Source organism: Meleagris gallopavo, chromosome 13, assembly GCF_905368555.1.
Source record: "Meleagris gallopavo chromosome 13, MGAL_WU_HG_1.1, whole genome shotgun sequence".
In the NCBI taxonomy this organism is placed as follows: domain Eukaryota; kingdom Metazoa; phylum Chordata; class Aves; order Galliformes; family Phasianidae; genus Meleagris; species Meleagris gallopavo.
In genome coordinates this window covers 17,730,039-17,755,420 of record NC_139416.1, presented here as the reverse complement: position 1 = coordinate 17,755,420, position 25,382 = coordinate 17,730,039, and the positions used below count along the sequence as shown (strand labels likewise).

General features: G+C 54.1%; 1 protein-coding gene across 9 annotated transcripts in view; it reads right to left on the bottom strand.

Annotated features, from left to right (window-relative positions):
* Positions 1-2,980: 2,980 nt before the first annotated feature.
* The window catches only part of ZNF469 (zinc finger protein 469), a 155,637-nt gene continuing 133,235 nt past the window's right edge, over positions 2,981-25,382 (bottom strand). For 5 of the 9 annotated variants that reach the window (XM_085234860.1, XM_085234862.1, XM_085234861.1 and 2 more), the window contains 2 exons: positions 19,945-20,015; positions 2,981-16,939 (listed from right to left, as the gene is read on the bottom strand). In XM_085234860.1, coding sequence (XP_085090986.1) covers positions 4,623-16,778 — 12,156 coding nt within the window. In that variant the 5' untranslated portion in view covers positions 16,779-16,939; positions 19,945-20,015 and the 3' untranslated portion in view covers positions 2,981-4,622. Of the gene's footprint in view, positions 16,940-19,906; positions 20,016-25,382 lie in introns of all 9 variants that reach the window. The other 4 variants (XM_085234863.1, XM_085234864.1, XM_085234866.1 and 1 more) reach the window with 3 other exon arrangements.

The window sequence follows — 25,382 nt, the reverse complement described above, 5'->3', positions numbered from 1 at the left end:
GGGCTGTAGGAATGGAATGGCTGCAAAAGTCTGTGGTTTTTTTTTTGGTGTCTTTTGGTCTGAAAAGGGTGGAATTGCATCCAGGGTGCCCTGCAGTTCTGGGTGCTGGGCAGGCCCTGCCACCTACCGGTGCTCACAGCCCTCCCCAGTGCCACCTGTCACCTCTGTGCTGAGCTGTGGTGGCCTGGGCTTCGAAGGGACGGTGCAGATTGCTCCTAGGTGATGGGCAATATACAGACAGACTCCCACCCCATGCCCTGAATTCAAGGGGTTTGGGATCAGACCGTACGGGTCCCTTCCAACTGGGGATGTTCTGTGATTCTGTGATTTCTTGGTGTATTTTCTTTCTTCTTCTTTTTCCCATCCTGCTGTCTGCTTTGGGGATGATGCTACAGCACTGAAATGGACTGATAACCCCATCCCTGGGGCTGTGGCAGGATCCCCTTCCCCTACCCCTCCACTGAACACCCACCCCAGCCTAGGGTTTCCCTTCCCCATTCCATGCTTGTCCTTAAATCTGCACCTCAATGGAGCATCACATCCCCATCCTGCTTGCATTCAGATGTGCAGGTTGGACACCTGAGGCTGCGGGTGCATGAGGTCCCTGGCAAGGAGAGGGTAGTGAGACAGGATTTAAATTATTGCTGTGCAAGGAACAGCCGGATTTGACTCAAGCAACAAAAATATCTCTAGCCGTGGCAGCAGTGTGACAACCATGGCGGATCCTGTTATCCACCAGGCGTAGTGGTGAGGCTTAAAGGACCTGCAGTGCAGGAACTTGGTTGCGTGGCTTCAGGAAAGGCAGCTGGATCTGGGGGGCTCTGAGAAGAAAGAAAATGTGGGCTGGGAGCAAGAAGGCAGGAAATATCCAAATGTGATGGGAACTCTGGTTTCAGACTGGGGCTGGTGGCAGGGCTGTGCACATTGCTGCAGGGTGCTGTGCAGCATCCCAGGGGTACATTGCTGTGGTAGCAAGGAGCATCTCACGCCACCCCATGCTGGGCCATGCCATGCCTTCTAATCCCAACCCATCACTTCCTCCCTTGCTGGAATCGTGCTGTCAGGGGCCTTTGCAATCAGTCAACTGTACAACATGCCAGCAGTGCATGGATAATGCAGCACTCAGCAAACTACAGGGCTTGGGAGCTGATGGACGTCCCTCAGGAGGGATGAAAGGAAGAATTCAGTGCTCCAGTGGTGTCTGTAGGAGCATGAAGTGCTGCAGGGAGGATGTTTGGGGCTCCGGCAGCGAATGGGGGAGCAGTGCATGCAGGAATAAGGACAGAGCAGCTCCTGCACAACATCCCTACACTTGCCTGCAGCTAACCTGTTGCTCTCAGTGGGATTTTGCCATGGTGTCAAGCTGGAGGTGTGGGAGAGCTGCAGCAGCAAAGCAGAGTGAAATGCTCTTACTTAGGGCTGCAGCCCCGGTGAAATATAGGAGTGAGAAAACATAAAAGTCCCATTTCCAACTCCATAATATTTCCTGCCAAAACAGTAAAATGTGCCGCTTTAAATTTTCTGCAAAATTCTTTTGAGGTTATTTTTTCCCCTAAATTAAGCCATACTAATTATTTTCTGCCTCTTTATCTCCACTCTGCAACACACCAGGAGGGTGCGGGCGGTGAGCATTTTAAGCCTCCATAAACAAAAGAGTAGTTTGGAAAATAATTCTATCAATTAATCAAATTAATCCTGCAGTTTTAGTTACAAGCCCCAAGTGGCAAGGATTCCAGCCCGCGGTTATGAGCTATCTCTCATTGACAGCGTTTAAATGTTATGATTGCAACAGTAATTAAAGAACGCAATACGCCCGGCTTTGTGTCAGCCTCCCACCTCCAGACCTCAGCGCTGTGCAGCAGAGGTCGTCTCGAGGACAGTTTGGGGATGAACAAATGGGGCAGCTTTCCCCACCTGGTCCTGATCCCTCCAGTACGGTGACACTGCCAATGGGTGAGTGGAGTCCCTGTCCCTCGAGGAGTTCCGGAGCTGTGGAGATGTGGCACATGGGGACATGGTGTGTGGGCATGGTGGGATTGGAGTTGGACTTGGTGAGCATAGAGCTCTTCTCCAACCTTAATGACTCCATGGTTGGACTTGGTGAACATAGAGCTCTTCTCCAACCTTAATGACTCCATGGTTGGACTTGGTGAGCATAGAGCTCTTCTCCAACCTTAATGACTCCATGGTTGGACTTGGTGAGCATAGAGCTCTTCTCCAACCTTAATGACTCAGTGGTTGGACTTGGTGATTGTAGAGCTCTTCTCCAACCTTAATGACTCCATGGTTGGACTTGGTGAGCATAGAGCTCTTTTCCAACTTTAATGACTCCATGGTTGGACTTGGTGATTGTAGAGCTCTTCTCCAACCTTAATGACTCAGTGGTTGGACTTGGTGATTGTAGAGCTCTTCTCCAACCTTAATGACTCTATGCCTTCTATGAAAGGCAAGGGGAATATGGAAAATACTGGAGGTGTCTTGCAGATGCCACTTGGATGTCCCCGTGGTGGGGACCAGGGCATGAGGATGCTGGGGATGGGCACGTCTATCGCTCAGCCAAGAGCATTAAAGATATGGCAAAGCTGATCACTTTCTAATGGAGTCCATAGCAAGTGGGTTGGGTTTGGGGAGTAGCTTTGGAAAATGGGCATCAGAAAATGGAAATTAAATTCTACTGGGGCAAAATAAATGCTTTCGCTGAGCATGCATCTGCAGAAGTGCTTCAAAATGCAAAATGCAGCCAAGCGTCTTGCTGCAGATGTGTTGGAAGATGCAGGAGCTGCATGCCTGTGCAAATTATTGCAATGCGACGGAGGGGGCACCGAGTCCTTCTGCAGCTGCTTTGCATGAGACAACACCAAAGCATGCAGAACATCAGCCTCTGAAACTGATCGTGTTGTGGTTGGGCTAGGAATGGGGCTGAGAGTGGGGCAGGCACAGCTGGGGAGAAAGAGCCCACAAACGTCACACAGACAGGGAATTTCTGTGAAAATATTGGAATATATTTGAAAAGATTAATCACGTATGATTTTACAGTACCACCCCATATTTTCATCTCATAGTTTATTTAACAATATTAAAGAGGCACTTTAAAAGCACACATACAACATCATAAAACGGCGTTTCCTGCTCTCTCTCTGCTTCTGACAAAATATCAAAATAAAAACTTCTGACATAACACATTGCACCCAAGGTAAATTACCTACAATATTTTTATACAATACAAAGAATTGTAAAGATACATATTAACAGAATAAAGCCTCTTTTTTTCTTTTTCTTTTTTTTTTTTCTTTTTAAATCTGAAACAAAACAAAACAAAACAAAATTGCAGGACAGACGCAAAGTACTCTGACTGTTCATATCACATCAGTGCATTACTTCACCTCCTTGACTTGGGAGCGTTTCAATAGTATTTAGTTATCTTCCATGTCCTCGTGTGCACCTGAGATTTCTTTCTGGTTCGAAAGTTCGGTTGTATAACGTGCTCGTTGGGCGTAACCTTCGCGACACTACGGAGTACCAGCATACAGGATTGTCCCTAACGTTTGATTTTCCTGCCTTGTTTTCTCTTCCAGGTAACGGCTGCTTCTTAACGGTTCTCCTTTCTTTCTCGATCAAGGAAGTCTGTATTCACATTACAAAAGAAGAATAGCACCAGTAACTGCATAGTACAAGCGGATACCTACAGAGCCACTAACTCAATACAGTAAGATAGGGTAGAAGTGATACCGTTGAGGGCACTCGGGTAGTACCGTTGCGGTGCGGTAAATTGGCACAGTTTTGTCGTTGCGCAAAAAAAAAAAAAACAAAAAAAAACAACCCCACACGAACAACAACAAAAAATAATAAAAATCTCCGAGCCTTTCCCCTCCTTCCCCCCCCCCCAAAAAAAAACAAAAAACAAGAGTTTGTCACAAGTGTCAAGGTGCAGTGTGCCGGCAGCTCTCCTCCGTGCGCATCGTCTACAGTGGTCAAAGAGCGGCAGTGACGGCGGCAGCGCTCGGACAGCCCCGGCGCCTTTGGGGTTCTCCTGACGGCGTAGAAACCAATTCCCAGGGATGGCTGTCAAAATATGGGATGCTTGATGCTTAATTTAATTATTTTAATTGTATCAGCTCTTAGGGCAGCTCCCAATTAAATGAATTGTACGGGATTATTTGTGCAAAATCTTCACCAAAAAAAAAAAAAAAAATTTGCTTTCTACAGTGTACTGCACCTCATGAATAAGACGTCTACGGAATGAAGTTCATCTCTTCAAGTACTTTGTACAAAGATAACACAGACACAGTCTCAAAAGGGTCTGAGATTTGCAAGTATCCTTATAACCTCAGCACTTCTGCAATAAAGAAATTGCTCTTCACGATTCAGTCTGCCCAAAGCGATTACAATTTCAGTTCATGAAAATCATCAGCAACATCAAAGTTCTAGCATTTGCATGATAAATCAGGTGAATTAAAGTAGATTAGTAGACACAAAGCAAACTATTTCACAGAGGCTGCAGTGCAAGTTCATTTAAGCTAGACAGAAAAATCATGCTACACAAACGAATTTAATGCTTTGATAATTTTTCCCTTGCAAACCCCATGAAAGCAGCTGCGGATCACCATAAGTCATTCCATAAATTACTCTGAAGTATCTCTTCTTAAAGGAATCTTAAAGCTGGTTAATTTTTGCCCAAAGAGCTGGCTGAGCAGGTTGTTCTGGGACTCGGCGGTGCGGAAGCTGGCCGGCCCGGCGGGCCTGGTGCCACGTGCGGGCCGCGGGCCGTGCAGTGAGCCGCGTGGGGTCTGCACCGCACCTTTGGCCAGCACCTGCTGGAGGCTCTTCCCCAAAATGGCCTTCCTCCGCCGCACATCCCCGTTGGCGTGCCGCACCTCCCCCTTCTTCTGGCTGCAAGCATCCGGCACCGTTTTCTTCGGCTGGGAGCCCGCTCTGGGCCTGGGCAGCAGCTTGTTGCAGTGGGTGTCCCTCCGCCCAGGGGACAAGGCTGGGCCTTCGCCGTTGCTCCAGTCATTGCGTTTGAGCTCACCAGAGCCCTCGCTCCTGGACAGACCCGGCGTCCGCATTTTCTTCTTTTTGCCGTCCCCCTCCATGTTCTCCCGGGAGCCGGCGCTGCCCCGGTGGCTGAGAGATTTGTGCTCTTTCCGCCTCTTGGGGTGAAGCTTGGCTGTGTTGTTGGCTGCCTCTCCCCGGGCTTGGTGGCCTGTGGACCTGCCGGGGTTGCCACCGTGGTCCTTGGGAGTCGTGCTGATGTCCTTAGTGCTGGCCTCGGGCGCGGGTTTGTCCTTCACCACGCCACCTTGCTGGCCCTCCTCAGCAGCAGCCTCCTCACCCGCGGTCTTCTTCTGCGGGGCCGAATCTTTGGCAGCTCTGTTCAGTGCAGGTGACGCCGTCTTGTCCTTCAGGGGCAGGGGGTGATGAGCAGACCCTGGAGAAGTGGCTTTGGGTGCTCCTTCCCAAGAGGAGGCCTCACTGAGGTTGCCCCACAGCGTCCTGTGGGTCTCCTTAGCTGGTGGAGCCTCTGCCCGTGGGGAAGGAATTTCTGAGACCTTCTTGGCAAGCTGGAGAAATGGGATCCCATCCATGGCATCCGTGGCAGCATCAGGATTTTCCAAAAGTCCTGCTATGTATTCGTCTTTGTTGCCTATGCTTGTTCGTTTAGGAGTATCGGTATAGCCACATTTCTCGGTGAGGTGTGGAGGAGACAGCTTTTGGTCTGTGGCTTGGCTGCAAGCTAACCCAGCAAGATCAATGCCAAACTCAGGTGAGTCCAAGAAAGGAAGTGGTTTCCCATCAAACGCTCCTTTCTCCAGCTCCTCAATGGACAGGGCAGCGATATGACTGAGCTCCGGGCCACTCGTCGCAGCCTGTGGCAAAGATGGGGAGAGGCAAGGGGGTGGAGGCAGGGTGTCAAACTGAGATTTCTCCATCTCTGCTAGCAGGTCAGAGAAGTCACCCACCAGCTCTTCTGTTTTCACCGAGGTCTGCGGCAGAGGCACCGTTGGGTCTCTGGAGGCCGTAGAGAAGGAGGCAGGAGGAGGCTGCAAGTTGGGGCCAGCTGGAGACTCCACCAGCTGCAGGTCACTGGTGTGGTTGAGATGAGCGGGTGAGCTGCTGTGATGAGCAACCTTCCTCCTCTTGCTCGGTGGCACAGCCTCCCGAAGAGAGATATCCTCCCTGCCCTTCTCTCTGCGCTCTCTAGAGACACTGCTAGGCCTCATGACCCCTCTGAATTTAAAAGTCTTGCTGCTTCCCACTAGGTGCTTCTCCATGTGCCGGTCGTACTGCTCCTTCTTAGAGAAGGTGTAGTTGCACATGCTGCATATGAAGGACTTCTTGATAACGTGCATGACGTCTGCACAGAGCTCGCAGGCATACAGCGTGGTGTGCTTGATCTCCTGCTCCTCCACAATCCCGTGCTCCTGGCTGAGGTGGTTTCGAAGCTCTTTGGTCTCCTGGTAGAACATGGGGCATTTGTGGCACAAGTAAATCTTCTGCAAACTGTGCACCACCAAGTGCCGCTGGAGTTTAAAGGGTTTGGGAAACTGCTTGCCACAGTGATGGCAGTCCCTAGAAGGATCCTTGCAGTCTGGGTGCATGGGGACAGATTTTGGAGTGCCTTCACTTTTTGATGTACGCTCTGGAGAAGGGCTGGCAGAAGCTTTGGAGGAGCTGGGTGCAGCTGGCTTCACTTTGATGCTGCTTTCTAAGGGCTCTTTCATCGCCTTGGCCTCCTGCTCAAGGGGTAGCTTCCTAGGGCTCCTGCTCTCTCTGCTCACTCCATGCTTGCAGCTGGAGTCAGCATGCCGGGATGACCTGCTGGGTTTCCGACACATGATGGTGTTGAGGAAATGGGTGACAGCATCGCTGTCCTCACTGAAGCAAGATGGTAGGCCCATCACGGACTTCTGCGCTTGCCCTTTGCGAGCAAACTGTGTGGCATGCTCTCGAAGGTGCTCATTGTACATCCAAACGTCGGAAATCTCCTTCAGGCACATCCCACAAGCCCACAGGCCTGCCTTGTTCTTGGCATGCTTCTCCTTCAGGTGGTCCCTCAGCTGTTCCCGGGAGCTGAACTTGCGCTGGACGCACATGTAGCAGGTGGGTGGTGGGGATGGGTTGTGGGTTAGCTTGTGGAAGTCCAGCTCTCCTAGTGTCAGGAACCACTGGAAGCAGACCTTGCATTTGTACTGCTTGTCTTTGGTCTTGATGGTGATGTCACCACGGTTTTTGCTCAGCTTCCCATCTTCTAGCTTACTCCTGCTATGCTTGCTGTGCTGGCCTGGCTTTGGCTTGAAACTCATGGTGCTACTGTCCCCAGAAGGATCTTCACAAGGGCCGAAGAAACACACATCTCTCATTTTAAACTTTGCATTCAGCCTCCCAATGTCAATTGTGTGGAATTCAGGAGAGCCTGAATCTTCGGTCACCCTGCCATTGTAGGGTTCCTCCACTAGGTTGGGTGGTTCGGAGCTCATTTCTCCAAGTGAGTGCTCGCTCTCAAGACCCATTGGGGCCTCAAACATCTCAGCAGACAGGCTTTTGTCCTCCTTCTCTAGACTGCCCCAGATGTTCATGCTGCGGTCATTGTCTATTTGGCTGTTTTCGCACAAGAAGTTTAGCATGTTGTCCTCCAAGTCAATGACCTCCTTCTCTTGGTCGATCTTCTCACCGTCTGACCTCAACAAAACACTTTTAGATTCGCTAGGAACATCGTCTCCACTCTTTGCCTTGTTGCCATGACACATGTTGAGCGTTAAGGCATCATCAATGGAGATGGTCTCATATTCACAAGGGTCCTCCCTGGTGACGCAGAAGGAGCTGGTGTTGCTGAGGTTAGATGCTACTTGGATGGTGAAGAGGTCGATGGCACCTGCTGGCTGGAGGTTTGCCTCGCTGGAGGGCTTGGGTTTCTTGCTGCGCTTCCCATAGACCCGGGTGCACTTCCTCCTGATGAACTGGTCATCCCTGGGGAACAGCTGGGAGAACGTGGAGTCTTCATCCAGTGAGTGCTCCCTGCTTGGTGGAAGCTCTGCCTTTGCCCAGTGCTTTGGCTCTGCAGATGTGGGGCTGGCTGCTGGCATGGGCTGCAGGGCATTGTGCCTGGGGGACATCTGGGAGCCTTCCAGATCATACGTCTCCAGCAGTGGGACCCCATGGGAAGGAGATGGAGGACTCTGTGGAGCACTGCTCCAGTTCCTGTTGCCGCTGCCTCCAAAACCGTCTCGTGTCTCAGTGTCCATCTTTTCCCTGCTGTTGGCATTGTGATGCTGCTCTTTGCCTACCTTGCCCAATCCCTCCCCGACTTGCTTTGCCAACCCACTAACCCACATATTGCAAGCCTGCATGCTACTTTCTACTTGACCTGGATCTTCCATCTCCTCAGGACAGGCAGCTGTGCCTGTTGTTGGCTCCCTGCTGGCCATCTCCTTTGAAGACACTGTGCCATCACCAGGATCCTCTGCGAGCTCAGCTGCACACGGAGATTGTTTTGTGTTCTGAGGGTGCTGGGATGAGTTGGGCCTGTTTTGTTCCTCTGTAGAGATGCAACCACCAGGCTCATGCAAGCCCTCCATGACATTGGGCAGGCTGGAGCTGAGGAGAGCAGGGGGAGGACCCGAATTCTCCTCCAGCTCACATAGACCATCAGGCTTGTGTCTGCTGGCAAATGCCTTTGCTTTCCTTCGTCTCACTTTCCTGTTCAGCTTCTTCTCTGAATTGCCATTTATCCCTTCGAGATCTTTGCTTTGACTCCTTCTGCCCTTTTCCCCCTTCCTGCCCTGCCTGCCCAGGTCCAGCTTCTCAGCTGACACCTCCCCTGCTGCCCTTGCCTCCACGCACTGTTCCTTTGCCTCCATCTCCCGGTGCAGAAAGCGTGTGTGGTGCAGCTCCTGCGACATCTCCAATGATCTCGCACTCAGGTCACTCAGCACTCTGCTGACCACCTCCTGCATCTGTGCGCCAGCCTCTTTCTCCAATCCGGTGCATATTTTCTTGGGGACGTGCTCAACCACTTCAGTTGGTGTCTGGGAGTTGCAGGTTTTCTCTGTGACCATCTTCAGGCTCTTCCTGGGGACTTTCTGGGCTGCTGCTTTTGATGTCCGGTCTGCAGAGATCAGGACAGACCTAGGAGTTTTGTTGGCCTGCAGCACGCTGCTGTTCCTCACGTGGTGCTTGACAGCTTTGTGCCTGGTCAGGCCGGGCTTGGAGCGGAAAGAGGCTGAGCAGATGTCACAGATGACCTGGAGCACACCGGGGTTCTTTTCTTTATGGGGTTCATGCTGGGAAGGTTTTGGAGTACTGGGACATGTGTTGTTCTCTCCTTGGTCTGCGTTATTCAGCGAGCAACTTGCAGCTTCTCTGCCATGCTCAGCCTTGTGGCTTTTGGGATTCTCACCTTTTAAACTCTTTTCTCCGTTCTCTGTGATTTTGGAGAGATCACCAGTTTCCACCTCTGCTGTGTCTGAGTGGTGGTCATTGAGTACGGTGGGACCAAGATCTCCAGTCCTTTTAAAACCTCTACAGCCAGCAGTTGGCACCTGCAGAGCAACAAAACAAGTGGACACAGCCTCTGGGTCATTTTGGTGCTTACTACCATCACTGGAGCAGTTCTCAAACTTTTTCTCTTGATTTAGGTCTACCTCTTTGTCTGTGATCAGCAGCAGATCTGTCGTGGGCTGGGTTGGGTAGTTTGTGGTTTTTGGAGGTATAGAGCTAATGACCATATCTGGGATAGCACACACTTGGTTTTGTTTAGAAGAAGAGCCTGGCAGCATGTCACCAGCACTCTCAGGTCCTTCTTTCCCAACACCTTGAGATGGTGAGCAAGGAGCAGAGCGCGGCTCAGAGGGGCCCTCCATTCCCCAAGCATTCTTCTCTTCTAAGATCTGGCTGCCAATGCTGGGTGAGCCTTCTCCGTCAGTTCCACTGCTCTGCAAGTACTCGGGGTGGGAAGAATTCATCAGCAAGGGCTGGTTGGCCAGAGCTTCATCTGCGTAATGACAGCTGAGGGGCTTTTTCTTGCTGTTCCCATCTCTGGGGAGCTTTGCATTTACCGTGAAGGTTTTTGAGTCTTGCGGCAAGGTGGAATGCACCTGGAGCTCACCAGAGGGACCGAGTGTGTCAGTAGGGCTGTTGGGAGCACTGCCTGCTCCCACGTGCTTGCTTTGTACAGATCCTGACACCTGCACATCAGCTCCTTCGCACCACACTCCACATTCAGTCTCGTTCGTCCCCAGCATCTCTGCAGCAGTAGTGCCCTGCGTTTCGTTCTCTGGCACATTATGGCTTAAATGGGATTGCTCATGTTTTGTAAATGCCAAGGTCGCTTTGTTTTTATCTAGTTCCTGGTCTTCCATGAGCTGATCAGCTTTCTTCCCTTGCCCTGGCAGCAGGGTCACTGCTGTGCTTTTGAGTGGTGAGAGGTCATTGTGCTCTGGGGAAGCTCCATCTGCACGGATATTAATGTCATTCAGCTCCGTGTGCTCATTTGCTAAGTGCTGCAGATCTGCTACGTTATTTTGCAGCTCGGGGTCAGCAAATGTGGATAGTTTTTCACTGTAAGAGCCCACTGCACTGAACGACTCCAGCTGCTCGCGTGCACTGGGGAATAGTGCAGCATCTTTAGCAGGGGCAGCAATGCTCTCTGCATTGCCCACCACGGGGCCATCCTCTTCCCCTGGGGCAGAGCAGTATGTCTGATTTTCCCCATCATTGCTCTCCTCTTTCTGCTCTGGCTGGCCCTTGCTGGGGGCAGTGGGGTGGCCGGGAGCCAGCAGCACAGGGAAGCATGGCAGCAACATCTCCTCCTCATTGCTCTTCACCGTCCGTGCCACGAAGAGCTGGAGCTGCTGCAGCGGGTTGGTGTCCTGGGGGGTCTTTGGAGAGCTCTGATTGGGCAGGCTCAGCATGTCGAGCAATCGTGCCGTGTGCTTGCTGCCTCTATCTCCATGCCCAGGGGCCAGGAAGGCTGCAGGGCTCTTCCTCTCCTCTGCTTCTTCCAGCAATGCAGACGCACTGCTGTCCCCACTGAAATCCACAGCACTCTTCACCATTTTGGGTGCCTCAGACTTGCCAAAGGGCCTTTCTTCTGCATCTGGGACATCTTTGATGTGAGGCGAGAAGACAAGATCCGCAGCTGTGCCTGGATCTGCCTGAAGGCCTTGTTCAAGGTTATGGCTTGGAAGACTGGCATCGAACTTCTCCAGCTCTGCAGAGAGCTCCCCTGTTTTCCCAGGTGTGGGGAAGCTCTCAGCATCATGTGTGAGAGCCAGGGGTGGCAGGCTGTCCTTTCCAGCTTTGGTTACTTCCTGTGTCTCGGGGAACGTAGTGCTGGTGGCAGGAGGAGGGCTTTTTGCAATGGGGTCTGCAGGGTAGACGGGCACCTCATTTGCGTCAGGTGTGCATGACTTGGGTGGACTTTTGGAGGAAGACTCATTTTCCTTCTTTCTGGGGTCACTTCCCTCCCCGCTCTTGATGGGACAAAATCCATCTGCAGGGGCCGGCGTACACATCCCAGCATCCAGCGAGACGAACCCCGCGGGTCTGCGCCAGGGCTCCCTGCCTCCCTCGTAGTCTCCACGTGCGACTGCTGGCTTCTCGCCCCCCAGCCTTTCCCCAGTGGCCATGAGGTTTGAGCTGCCCATGTCATCTGCCACAAAGAGCCCCCTCTGGTGGCCCATCCCTGGCTCTTCAGGTAGGGATGGGAAGGGCTCAGCCGGTCCCCGCAGGGCTGCGGCGGCGTGATGCTCACCTTTCTGCGGGGTGGTTGGCACCTCACTGCTCAGCTTGCTGGTTTGCAGCTGACTCTCCAGCTCTGTCACTAAGCGCTTGATCTCCAGCTCATCATCTGATATGTGGTTCATGAAAGCCACATTGTAATCTGTTATCCTGTCCGGCAGAGGCAGCTGGCTGGCGGGGATGTGTCCCTCTTCAGGGAATTTCTTGGCGAGTGGTTTGTCCACTGACAAGCCGTGGAAGGGAGCCATGTCTTCGGGCAGCATTGGAGCCACCTCCTCCATGAGGGACCAGTCCTTCTCTGGCATGAATGCCGAGAACGGCTGCTCAAAGGGCAGTGGCTTGCTGGGGTCACCTCCAGGGCAGGCAAATGCTGTCACGTAGCTGTCCTTGCTCGCAGGCACTGTCTCGTACAGCGGTGAATCGAACTCGGCCACTGGCAGCTCTCCAAAAATGGAAGAGGAATCGAAGCTGAGAGGGGAGGAGGCCTTAGTCTGCTGAGTCTCTGTGGTGTAGGGGGAGACGCTGGCGTGCTTCTGCTCGAAGGAACCAGCACTGATGTCCTCTTGGCATAAATACATACCCTCCATGTGCGAGGGTCCCAAGGGCGGTGGCTTTGAGAAGAGATTGGCATCGTAGTGAGCAGGAATGCCTTTGGGATCAAAAAAAGCGTTGTCACTGCTGACGTATGGATCAGGCGCTTTGGCCAGCATCATTCCCACAGCATTGTCACTGACTGGGGCGGCCTGCACGGCATAGCCCTTCCCACTGTCACTGAGCCCGGGTGCCTCCCCAGCTGAGTAGGTGGCACTGGGGCTGGATCCATCCCCACCATGGGCTGGAGACATCAGCTCCTCTGCGTGGCGTTTGAGTGCATCACCTGTGTATGGGGCAAAGTGTTGCCTCTGGATGACCACTTCAGACCCGGGTGAGCCCTGAGCCTCAAAGGCAGGCTCCCTTGCCTCACCTGTGGGGTTTGCCGCTCCTTCAGGCTCTTCTGCCTCCTCCTTATGGGACAGTCTGATGGGGCTTCTTCCCAAGGTGGCTGTGCTTGGCAGCTGCCTCTCCTGGGTCTGTGGTAGCGGCTCCTCCTCTGCATCTCCTGCAGTGACAGCATCTGCTTTGGTACTTAAATGTGTTCTGGAGGCTGCCACCAAAGGCTTGGCTGAGCCTACCCGCCTGCTCCCTCGGGAAAAGTCCTCCTTGCTTTTCGGGCTCGTCTTTGGGCTCCTGTCCTCAGGATGGCTGAGTACAGCTGGCGGTGTCAGTGCCAGGCTGCCTGAGCACCTTGTCCCCTTCATGCCTGCCTTCTTGCTTTCTGGCTCACTGGGACCAGCCTTGGTGCAAGCACTGGTGCTGCGACTGCTGCCCATGGACGACTGGCTGCTGCGCCTGCAGGCTCTGCCAGAACCGTCCCCTTTCTTGACGGTCTCTGGACTGGAGAGCCTGCTGTGCTCTGGTGCCTCCCTTTTCCGGCGGCTTCTTCTCTGGCTGTAGCTCCAGGCTGGATCTTTCTCTTTGGCTCTCTCGCCTCTCGCGGGGCATTTCTTGCTGAAGCCATATTTGGCTCTCCCCATAAATGCTGCTCCCCGCTTTCTCCTCCCACGGAGCTTGCTGCACGCTGCTCCTTCCTCCTCCGAGTCGGAGATGTACTCATATTCCTGGAACCGGCCCTCCTGGGTGCCCGGTGCCGGCCTCCCAGCAACTGTGGGCAGCTTGCTGCTCTTCGTGTGCAGCTGGTGGAGCTTGTTCTTCTGCTGCACGATCTTGTGGATGAGCTCCTTGCTCCACGTCCCGCTGCGGGCCTTCCTCTTCTTCATCTCCTTCATGGAGAACCGAGGTGGCTTGGGGCTCTTGGAGGAAGCACCCTGAGGCTCCTGGTTGAGCTTCTTGGGCTGCTTTTGGCTGGAGGCTGGCCTGGAGGACGCTGGTGGAATGTTGTTCTTCCTGCCCGCCCTTGGTCTGGCTGTCTTCTCCTCCACCACTGGTTCAGTCTGCTCGGTCTCGCGGGCTGCCAGCCTTCGTGCCGGCCTCCTCTTGTGAGTGTGCTGCCTTCCCGCTCGCCTCTTTGCCTGCTCTTTGCCCCATTGGCCGTCTGCAGAGCAGTAACCATCCTTGGGTTGGCCCACCCCTTTCTCCTCTGTGGCCACATGCTTCATTTTGCTCTCTGAGGCCAGACCTTCCTTTACTCTGTGGGATGACACGCTGCCGGCAGCCTTCACAGCTGTTAGATCCTCATCGACGAAGACGTCTATGAAGCTGCTGTCAATCTCCGGGTTGTCTGACTGGTAGCCCAGGCCATTGAGAGCTTCAGTGATCAGGCTGTCCAGCTTGGCGTCGTCGATGTCCAGGTCGGAGGCGGTGAGTGGCAGCGAGCTGGCATTGAAGAGACCACCCTTCAGAGCATCCTCCTTGCCTTCACTCTTGCTTTCCCCATCCAACAGAAACTCCTCACCCTTGTTCAGCGCCAACAAATGGGTCTGGGGGTCTGGAGACAATGGCATGCTGGCGGGTGGCTTGGGGGGCTCAGGGGCTCGCCGTCCCTCTTTGGCCTCAGGGTGGGACGTGCAGAACTGGCGGTGCTCCAGGAAGGAGGCCAAGTTGCTGTAGTTCTGGTCACACTGCTTGCAGGTCAGTAGCACATCCAGTTGGTCCAGGCTGGCGCTGCTGAGCGAGCTGGCCAGCAGGTGATGGGATGTGTAGGGTGGTGGTGGAGGGGTGCCACCATCCAACTCCTCCAAGCAGCTTTTGGCCACCTCCACACCTGGTTTGTGAAAGGGGCTCTCCGGGGAGCACTTCAGGAGGTTGTCATCCTTTAGGGTGTCAGGAGGGTAGTGGAAGGGCTTGGCAGGGTCCTGGGGGTGGTAATGGAGAGAGGCTGAGCTCAGCACCTCGGAGGGGTGGAAGCTTTTGCTGCCCTCCTTTGGATGGCACGGGTGGTGGAAGAATGGTGAAGGGGCAAGCGCTGTAGGCATCTGGCCATCGTCAAAGCCAGGATTGAGCGGGCTGCTGGACATGGGGGAGAGCGAGGAGCAGGTGCTGCCACAGGTGGGATTGGGGGCGGGGGAAGGCAGCGGGGATTCACATGGGGAGGTGGCCACCAAGGCTGATGGTGGCAGGACCAGTGCTGAGCCCGATGAGCTTCTGGAGGCAGGAGGAGCAGGAGGCGGCCCTGCCTGGTTCATGCCATAGAAGAGGGCTTTGCTTCTCAAGTCGCAGCTGGGAGACCCTGGATCCTTGCCACTGTCAAAAGAAAAAGCACCCACAGAGGCAGGGTCCCCATGCTGTGTCCCAAGACTGTCTCCTGATAAGAGCTTTTTGCTGTGGTACCCCGAGGGGCTGCTGAGGGGGGGACCTTTGTGGGCTTTGCCACTGCCTGGCCACTCTGGGGTGGCGAGAGGGAAAGGGAGCTTCTGGCCAGGGATTGGTCTTGGCAGCTCCATCCTGTTGGGAGTGGGAACCGCAGGAGCGAGGTGTATCTGCTGCCAGGGCATCCTGGCATTTTTCTGCCTCTGTTGCCTCTGCTCAGGGCCAGGCTGGCACTCGAAGGAGAACTGGCTTCCAACAGGATTTGAATAAGGTGCTGAGTTCTGGTCCATGGGGGAAAACACCTTCGCGGCCCCTCCCCAGGCTTGCACGAGTCGGGGGTGGGTGGGTGCCGGGGGAGGAATGCCGGTCTCAAAAGGCACTGATCCCGTGCTACCTGCAGGGGGGCTGCAATAGGCTTTGCTCTGAAAGTGCACTTGGGAGAGATTGGGTGGCACGTTCCTTCGAAGAGGGCTGCTCTGCAGCAGCAGCCGTGGGCTGGGCACACTGTCCTTGGCTGAGGCTTGCCCCTTACCGACTGGCTTTGGCACGCTGGGCGTGTGTAAACTAGACGGAAAAACAGCTTGGTTTTCTTGGAAAGTGCTTGGGTTTTGGTCGATAGCACCAGAGGATGAGAGAGCACCACTGGGGTCGGTGGGATGCTCGCTCCTGCCCTTGTAGCACGGCAGTGGGCTGCGGTGTGGGGTGGGCAGCGGGGCCAGCAGCGGGGGCACACCGTACAGCCGTCCTGAGGGGCATGCACCCTCGAAGGGGCCAACACTTGGTGTCTCCTCCTGCCAGTCGCGGACAGACGATGAATGGAAGCTGAACGCTCCGTGAGCCGCTTGCCCAGTGGCAATGGCCACGTCCAAGTATTCAGCATCGCCACGGTACGGCTCCTTCCCCGCCTCGTGCAGCAGCTGGAAGGGGAACTGGTAGGGCAAAGTGCCCAGAGAGTGGCCGCCTGCTTTGCCACCCTCAGAGAAAGAGCTGGGCTTGACCCCATAGCTAGCACCTGCGAAGCTCTTCTCCGGAGAGGGCCACGCATTGGCCCCGTTCGCCTGAAACTCAAAGTAATGTAGCTGCCCATTGGTGCCGGGGCTCTTGAGGGGCACGCCGGGAGGGGGCTGCCCTTTGGGGCCGTGGGGCGGTGAGGTATAGTTGGCAGAGGTACGGCCGGCAGCCGCCTCGGGGAAGCAGCGGCCGAAGCTCAGCTCTTCCTCCTCGGGGACGCTGGGTGTGTGGAAGCGGTAATTGCCCGCTGCAGGAGCTCGGCCGGGGTCAGGTGCTTTCGGGGGGGTCACCTTCTGCTGGGGGTAGGCGATGCCTATGGTGGGGCTGGGGCGAGTGCTGGCGATGCTGAGGCGGTAGAGCTGGTGCTGGCCCCGTTCGCCCTTCCCTGCTCGCCGGCTGCGCTCGCGGGTTCGGCCTTTGCCTGGAGGGGACTGGGAGCCGCCCTTGATTCCACCCCAACCGCTCTCACCCGCAAACTTGGGGTTGTTGTGGAGGGATCTGAAGTCGATCTTCCCTGCTTGCTGTGGCCGGATCACGGCTTCCCGTTGGCTGTGGGGCTCCTTGTCCTTGGCGGAGGTGAATGAGGACGTCCCCTCGGTGCCACCGAGCCCTCTGCCATCCTTCTCGCTGCAGCCTTCGAAGCCAAAGTCCTTGTCCTGCTCTTTGGGGCCAGCCTCGTTCTTCTCACTGATGTTGTACGCATGCTGGGTCTCTCCAGTCATGGTACCCAGGGAGGGGCTACGCAGCCCCACACGCCCGTCCTGCTGCTGCCTCCTGTCCGCCCGTCATGGCACGGTGCTGTGGGGCCGGGCGCAGGGATGGGCACCGTGCACTGTGGACTGCCAGGCACCAGCAGGGTGCTGCCACATCCTTCAACCCGGACCTGCGGGAAGGAGGAGAAACAGCGTGGAGTGGGAAATGGGTGCAAGGCAGTGCCCCTTCCCTTTGCACTTTGAGCAGTGAAACCCCGCGAGCACCCCCGGGCTGAAACTTTTTGTGCTTCAAAGGATGCCCGAACTAGTTCACCTTCACAAGAGCTGCTGAGCCAGGCACTTTTTCCTCCCTTGGAAGCTATTTCTGTTCACTTCTTAGCAACATAGGCAGAAAAAGATGACAGAAGAGCTCCACCTACGGATTACCAGGGAGGGCTGACAGCAGGGCTGGGAGAGACATCCCAAAAGGGGCTCTGGATTTTGGGGTATGGCCGCACTTAGAGCCGGGCAGGGCATGCAGCAAAAGGCTTCTGCAGGCCTCAGTCCCCTTTTTGCATCACTCCCCCAAGAAACACTACACACTGTGCCAAATGCTGCTCTGCAATGTGAGGAGAAGAGGCATTCCAAAAACCAGTCTGTCAAATTCGTTCCCTATTTAAAATACCCCTTTGGTGTCTGCAAGCAGCAATGCTGCAGGGAGCGAAGCCCCATTACAGCCCCGAGCAGGGGAGGGAGCACTGGGGCAGCAAATAAGGGTCAGGTGCAGCTCATTAGATTTGTGCCGATTGCAGGTCCCATGCATGGGATGAGAGATACCTCTGCATCCCCCTGCAGCCCTTTCTGGGATGATGCAAGAAGGGAAAAGCAAAGCAGGAGGACAGATTTTCATTCCCCAAAGTGAAACAAGCCCCGACCCGATGGGGCCGACCCCTGTGGCGGTGGCTCTGCCACTGGCCAAAGCCAACACAGCACAGCGGCACGCGGGGCTCCAGCGGGCAGACAATGCCCCCTTATGCTGTGCCGTGCTGCAATGGCACAGCTTGTTTACTGCTGTTTAACTTTGCAAAGGCTCCTGGCCAAGATAAAATAACCAAGGCCAGCGTGAGCTCCGTTATCACAGTCGCGCTCTTTCAGCCACATAAAGGGGCTATTTTTTGGGAGGAAAGACTCAGTTGTGTGTCCCGAAAGCTGCGGCGCTGGCATGGCGAGGGCTGGGGCTGCTGTTGTGTTAGTGCTGAGCGCCAGGAGAAACAAACACAGTGCTGGCAGCGGGAGCTGTGGCAAAGTGGAGCTGGTGGCACGCAGGAGCGTGCTGGAGAGCCACGGGCGCTGGCACAGCAATGCACGGCAGTGCTGGCAGAGCCTGGGCATGGATGGGTTGAGCTCAGCCCATAGGTGGTGCTTGGGAATAAAGGATTTGCTCCCCAAGACCCTGGCTGAATGGGACAAAGCATTCAGGGAGCCCAACTCCGATGGCAGTGCCCCCCTGTGCCCTTTGGTTGCACAGGAGCCCGGGGAGCAGCACGGGGCAGGGATCTGGGGCTGCTCTGTTCCAGGCAGGTACTGCTGCCAGCCGTGGGATATGCATAAGGAGGGCTGGTTGCTTTAACTTAAAGCAATAATCCTTTACTGCAGGATTTATGGATCGAGCATAGACATAGCTGGATGGGAAACACAGAATAAAATGCAAATAAGGTCCACTGCCTCTTATATCATTATGGAAGTGACTCTAAGCCTGCTCCTTTGCCTGGCTCTGCTGTGACAATGTGACTAGCTTGGTCTGCACAGCATGGAAGTGCCACACAGGGTACGTGGCACATGGCAGAGAGCCCGGTCCCCAGGTGTGCAAGCAGTGCTCCACCATGGAAGCATCCATCCTACCACCCCTGTAGCTCTGTCACTGCACACATCCATCCCTGTGTCATCCCCACTCCTGGCAGCTTCTGCTCTCCTAGAGGGAAAGCTGTGAATCCTAGCAGTGGGATGCAGCGTGGGGATAGAGGTGGCCACCAAATCCCCACTGCAGCAAGGCAGCTTCTGGGAAACGTTAAAAAAGCCAAAAAAAAAAAAAAAAAAAAAAAAGAGAGAGAGAGAAAAAAAAGCAACAACCAAGAAAGAAAAAACCCCAAACTGAACAAAAAACCCTACAGCTGTTGAAACAAAGCAGACAAAGAGGGCCAAAACCCCTCTGCAGAACCCCACCGTAGCTCCTGCCCCATGCAGGGTCAGGGATGGGGAGGAGGATCTCCAGCCCTGTGGGGGAGTGGAGGACGCAGCTCTCGGGGCCTCGCAGCCCCGGGTTCGGCATCTCCCTCGCCTGACCTTGGGTGAGACATTTAATCGTGGTGACTCAGCTCTCCATCTGTAAATCAGCCCCGATAAGGCTTCCCCTCGCCTATCTGCCTCGTGTATCAGCTCCTTAGATTAGTGAGGCAGGGACTGTTCTTACGAGCTATGCGTGCAGTGCCCCGGTGTCACAAAACCCTGATAGGGCTGAGTGGTGAGTGGGGTTAGGGCTTGGGGTGGGGGTCTTCTGGGGGTGAGAGTCCCATTTGGATAGCAGCACTGAGTGCTGTTATCCGGCTGGGTACCGTGGCCCTTGGAGGCACTGTGGTTTCTCCAAATGCAGCTTTGGGCAGACAGGGACGGGTGTGGGAGTGGATGGAAAAAAATAAACACAAAATCCCAGCCAGGCCATACCTTTAGGGAGGCACACAAAGAGCCCATGCCTGAAGGCAGCGGGGCTGTGCTGGCCCCTAAAAGCCCCCCATATACCCTCCCTTCTCCCAAACCCTCTGCTGGTTTCCGCCACCAAACTCTGAAGATGCTTTGATTTCTGTCTGTCCTGCATGGATGGAGAGAGGCATTTAAAGGATTTCCATCCCATCCGGGTGGGTCAAGCAGCTGCCTCTGATGGTGAGGTTTTGGCCGAGGCTGTGAAAAATCCCTCCCTCTCGTGAACTGGCCCCTTCTCAAAGCAGGGACTGTTTCAGCTTTCTGTCTCTTGTGGCCAGGAAAGCAGCTGGGGAGGTTGGAGTGATGGGGGCTGAGCCTCGGCATCCCCATGCTGAGGGGATCTGGGGGGGGGTTGTGGCATGCCCTGAGCCCGCTGGGATGAGGAGTAAAGCCTGGCTCACAAAAATAGCATCGGAGCGCGCCGTCAGCTGGCCGGTACCTTGGCACCCCTCCGCCACGCCGCTACTGCCGGGACTCACTTCCACCTCCCATGAAATATGAATTTCTTGGCTGCAAGGGAAAGAGAGAACTATGTCAGGAATCTGTGTTTGGCTTGGCTGCGGCACAGTGGCTCCCAGCGCCTGGGCTGGGCTCTGGCATGTGGCTGAGAGAAGGAGGGGTTCCCAAAACGCACTGCCACAGCCATGCCAGGATGGGTGCACCCAGGGAAGGGAAACTGAGGCAGGGATGGAGATGAGGGCTGTATCTGGTATTCTGAATCCCACTCCATCCCCCGCATCTCATCCTCATCTCTGGCATCCCACCCATCCCCTGCATTCCATTCATCTCTTGCATCCCATCCATCTCCTGCATTCCATCCACATCCCCTGCATCTCATCCCCATCCCCACCCTCTCTATCCCAGCTCTATCTGCTTCTTTCCAGCCATTCCCCCTGCATCCCTGCCTGCTGGGGTCCTTGCATTCCCACTTGGGAATGGAGGGAAAAGAGCACTTCTGAGAAGCTCAGGGTGTTTTCAGAGCACATTATCATCTCCCTGCCAGCTCCTGGTTCAGTCCAGAGCTCAGGAGCTCCGCAGTACTGAGCAATGCTTGCTGCTCCCCTGGAGCATGTGTGCTGCTTGGTCAGATCCCAAAACAGCTCATCCCTCTGATGTTAACCCATAAAATAAAGAGAAGAGCAGAATGGGGGCCAGCTCCTGTCCATGCGTGGCACATCAAGAGGAACACAATGGGTCCTTCAGCCCCAGGGAGGGTGGCTGGGGATGGGGACAAGGGTTGGGGACAGAAGGAGAAGGTTTAGTGATGGACACGGACTTGTTCTGAGGAAGGCCAGGGCATCCCTTGGGGAGGAGCCATAGGATGGAAGCCCTGCTGGTGTGTGCACACACACGGGTGGTTTGGTCTGGCTCTGTCTGGGTGAGGAGCACCGCGAGAGACCGCTTCCAGCAGATGTTGTTGGCCAGAGGATGAGTTGGAAGGCTATTCAGAAAGTTTGCTTCTTGCTCACAATGGTCCAAAACTGATTTTCTGGATCCGAACGGCTTTGGGTTTCCAAGCTGGTGAGCGTCCAGCTTTCAGTCTGGATCCAGACTTTGCAGAGAGTCCAAATCCTTCCTCAGCTTCTAATGCAAGCTGGTTCCAAACAAGCAGCAGGCACATCCTGAGCTGCTCTCTGGGTACCCCTCAGGTTGCTGCATGCCAGCGTCTGGGCACAGCGCCCACACTCCTCCCAAATATCCACGCTGCCCTATCTGGAGGTGCTGGAGGGCTGGGAAATGCCCCACTGGGCTTTTGGGGGGCATCCAGGGTGGTGGAAAGAGGAGAAGCCACGGGAAGCAGCTGGAGGTCACCCCTGCCTGCTGTCAGTGTAAGAAGAGCCGGGTGGATCGAGGACAGCAAAACAAATCCCGTAGATCCCAATGCCTGGCGTGCACCTCTGCAGGTGCTCACGCTGACTCCATCCCAAGGCTCTTTCCCAAAGGCGATGGGATGGTGATGGTAAACACATGGCTTAGCTATAGTATGGGCAAGCAGAGCCCTCCAGGTGCCCCATTTCCTCAAAAATCCCATAGATGAGGCACCTGAGCACCTTTCTTGCCCCAGTCCTGAGCCTCCAGGACCGCGTGGGTTTAATCTCCTCTGGGGATCGGCAGCGGAGCCGGGGCTGACAGCAGCATCTTTGTGGGGCTGTCAGGAAGAATGACTTATTTTGACGTTTATTTAAGAATTATTAATCTTTCATTTTCCTTCTAAATGCTCCTGTTTGCCGAGGAACTATCTGTTACCTAAGTGCTCCGATAAATCTTCCAAGGTAAAATTACATGTTAGATGCTGCCAGAAGGGTACATTTAAGAATGCTTCCCAAATTATCAACTGCATTAATCTTAATTACTTTGGTAAAAGTAGAGTCTGGCATTAGGGAGAGCTAAATTGAACGGGTGTTTGTTTGTCTTTATCATATCACATATTTGAGATCATTTAACGGGACGCAGATAAAAGGCGCAGGGCAGCGTGGGGCAGAGTGACAAGGAACAGGAGGGGACCAAGGAGCCCAGGACAAAGAAATATTTAATAGAAATCAATGCTGTTTTGAGCGAAAAAGGAAGATGAGGATAGAAGCAAGTCAGTGCCCCACTGAATGCATGCTGCATTAAACCCCTCTTATTTGGACGAATGGGATCAGGCACTCGCTCAGAGGTGAGCGCATTGTGAAGTATTTCGAGGCATAGAGATGAAATAAAGCACAAGAATTAAGTGCTCTCATTAACCGGAGCCTTGGAGAGGTATTGGGTATCTCTGTATCTCCCCAGGTCAGTGTGACCTGAGTATGTTCACCATCACACAGTGAGCTTGGATAAGTCAGAAGGGGATGGGGAGGATCTATCCCTATCCCTATCCCTATCCCTATCCCTATCCCTATCCCTATCCCTATCCCTATCCCTATCCCTATCCCTATCCCTATCCCTATCCCTATCCCTATCCCTATCCCTATCCCTATCCCTATCCCTATCCCTATCCCTATCCCTATCCCTATCCCTCTCTTTTCCTTCCCCCTTATTTTTAACATACAAAACTTCACACCCCTGTGCAAATGATGATGAGTGCACAGATGTGTGAGGGGGGAGGTGATGGAAGTGGGTGAGAGATGCACCTGTGGAGGTGCTGATGGGTACCAGGTGTGGGTTTGCAGCCCCTGGATGCCCCCGGACTCTGCTTTCCTGACATAAGGCCCTGCTCTGGCTGTTGTGAGTCGAAAAGAAAAAAAAAAAAAAAAAAAAAGGAAAAAAAGACACCATTCCCAGCTCAATATTATGTTTCCTTCCTCCCAGCAGAGCCTGGGTCTGCTCCAAGCTGCCTTCCCCTCCACTCCTGGTCAAACAGGGACAGGAAACCCGAGAGCACATGAGAACATTGCCGTTATTTTCACCCAAGCCTCAGTTATCTCGTTGTCCTTTTGGCATCCCTTCCATCCCCTTTGCTCCGCAGCACGTCTGCGCTGGGTGTCACCATGTCACCCTGCATCCCCTGCATGAGCATCCGCCATGCCCTGGCTCCTCTGTGATGCCACCTTCTGTGCCCATACGGGTCCATTTCTCACCCATGCACACGTTCCCTGAGCAAGGTGCTTGGCTCACCCCATGGCTGTGAGCAGGTCCAGTCCTCCCCATGTGGATGCTGATGGCCTGGGCAGGATGTTGGGTGACATTGGGTGACATTAGATGACACTGGGGGACAGTGGGTGACACTGAGTGGCAGTGACCACACCAACCAAGTCCCCTCCAGCAGATCGAGACTGCTGTGTCCAACCCGACCTCGTTACTTTGGGATCTGATAGGAGGACACTGCCAGATTTGGGGGCTTTTAAGCTGTCAACTTTTCCTATCGTTATTAGCAATGTCTTAAATAAGCTCTCTCCTCTGAAATTTGCTTCTGAAAGACAAGATTAATGAGCATTTCCTTTGGGGATTTATTGCACTGTTAATTATTCTCTCCCAGAAATGTGGTTCCGAATATTATCAGTCCCCTTTTTTTTTTTCTTTTTTTTCAATTAAAAGTGATTAAAATTTGCTCTCTATAAAAGAAAAGTGTTTTTTTTTTTTTTTTTTTTTTTTTTTTTAAACTATCCCCTTCCTGATTAAGTATAATAACCGAGAGAGGGAGATAACGGTGGCTGCAGCGGGACACGGCCGCCCCTTCGCCGCAATGATGGGTGCGGGACCCACAAACGCGCTGCAGTGCGCGGCCGGACCCGCAGAGGGAAGCAGAGGGAAGCGGAGGGAAGCGGAGGGATGCGCGGACAGCAGAGGTGTCCGGAGCCTCTGGGTGGTTCTGGTGCATTTCGGTGCCATTTCAGCGCAATTTCGGCGCAATTCGGTGCTGTTTTAGTGCCATTTTGGTGCTATTTCAGTGCCATTTTGGAGCATTTTGGCGCAATTTTGGTGCCGCTTTGGTGCAATTTCAGTGTATTTCAGTGCCATTTCAGTGCAATTTTGGTACCATTTTGGTGCCATTTCAGTACAATTTTGGTCTATTCCAATCTCATTTCAGTGCATTTCAGTGCAGTATTGATGCCACGTTGGTACAGTTTCAGTGTCATTTCAGTGCTGCTCTGATGCAAATTCAGTGCAATTTCAGTGTAATTCAACTTGTTTCGATGCATTTCAGTGCCATTTCAGTGCTATTTTGGTGCCATTTCCGTGCACCAACCCCTCTAAGAGATGCTCCATGGGATACCAATGCTGTTGGCTGTGAAGATGGCAGTTCCAAAGCAGCACCCATTCCCCACAGAGATGAGTTTTGCCCCCAGAATGACGTTTTGCTGCAGACAGAAGTGGCCAAGAGCTGCAGCAGGCGCAGGGCTCACAGGCTGCATGCACACCCCAGCAGACATTCCTCGTGTGTCTCCCAAATGCAAAACATTCTGAAAATGCTCTGAACACAAATGCTTGCTTGGCAGGGGATGGATCCAGTTACACCCAGGACACAGGGGGAGTGGTGCTGGAAAACACCCTGCAGCCGAAACAGAACCCCAGACATTGTCCACGGTGAGGCTGGCTTTAACCCCACACTATCCCTGTGCAGAAGTCCTGCTGGTTTTCTTTTTGGCTGGTAGAAAGCAAAACAGGATGCTGAGCTAAATGCAAGGCCAGGGACAGAGATGTCATGCATCTCACCATACCCGTGCTCACAAAGTGCTGGATCTGCAGCTGCATGTGGGCACCAAGACAAAACCCATCTCCATCCCATCCCCGTTCATCCCCATCCCCATGGCGATTCCATCCCTGCTGATGGAGAAAACCCATTCTGGATTCCTCTGAGCTGTTGCTCAAAGAGCAGTTTCCCACCCCCTCCAGCATGTTGCGTGGAATTGTGGCAGGATTTCCTTCCCTCTTGCATTTGGGGTTCTGCAGCAAACAGCAAAACAAGCACCAAAGGATGGAGCCTGGACCGAGAACCGAGGGAGATGTGCTGACATTGAGTTCTGCAGCTTGGCACAGAGATAACAGTGCCAATGGCACGAGCTGCCAGCTCTCTGCTGGGCTCACAGTGCACCGTGGCACGACGTGACCTTTGTTGTGCTGAGCCTCCAGCCTGCCTTGAAGCATTGGTGCCATGTAAGCACTGCATTTTGGGGCAGCATCCCCAAAGTCCCCAATGAGTTGTGGCAGCTTCCAAGGCTGAGAGCTGCCCTCTGTCCTCCCAAGGAGTAAAAAGGTGTGGAGCCCAGAAAATCCACACGGAGCTGTAAAAAAGGCTGAAGAACAGAGGCACATTCATGGTACGCCTCAACTGGCTGCCTGGTGTGGGTGATGGGAGCAGCTGCATGCAGAATGTGCTGGGATGTGATGGCTTATCCTGCCCCAAGCTTTGGGGGCTGGCATCAGAGCCCCGTGGGATGCTTGCAGGGACGGGGC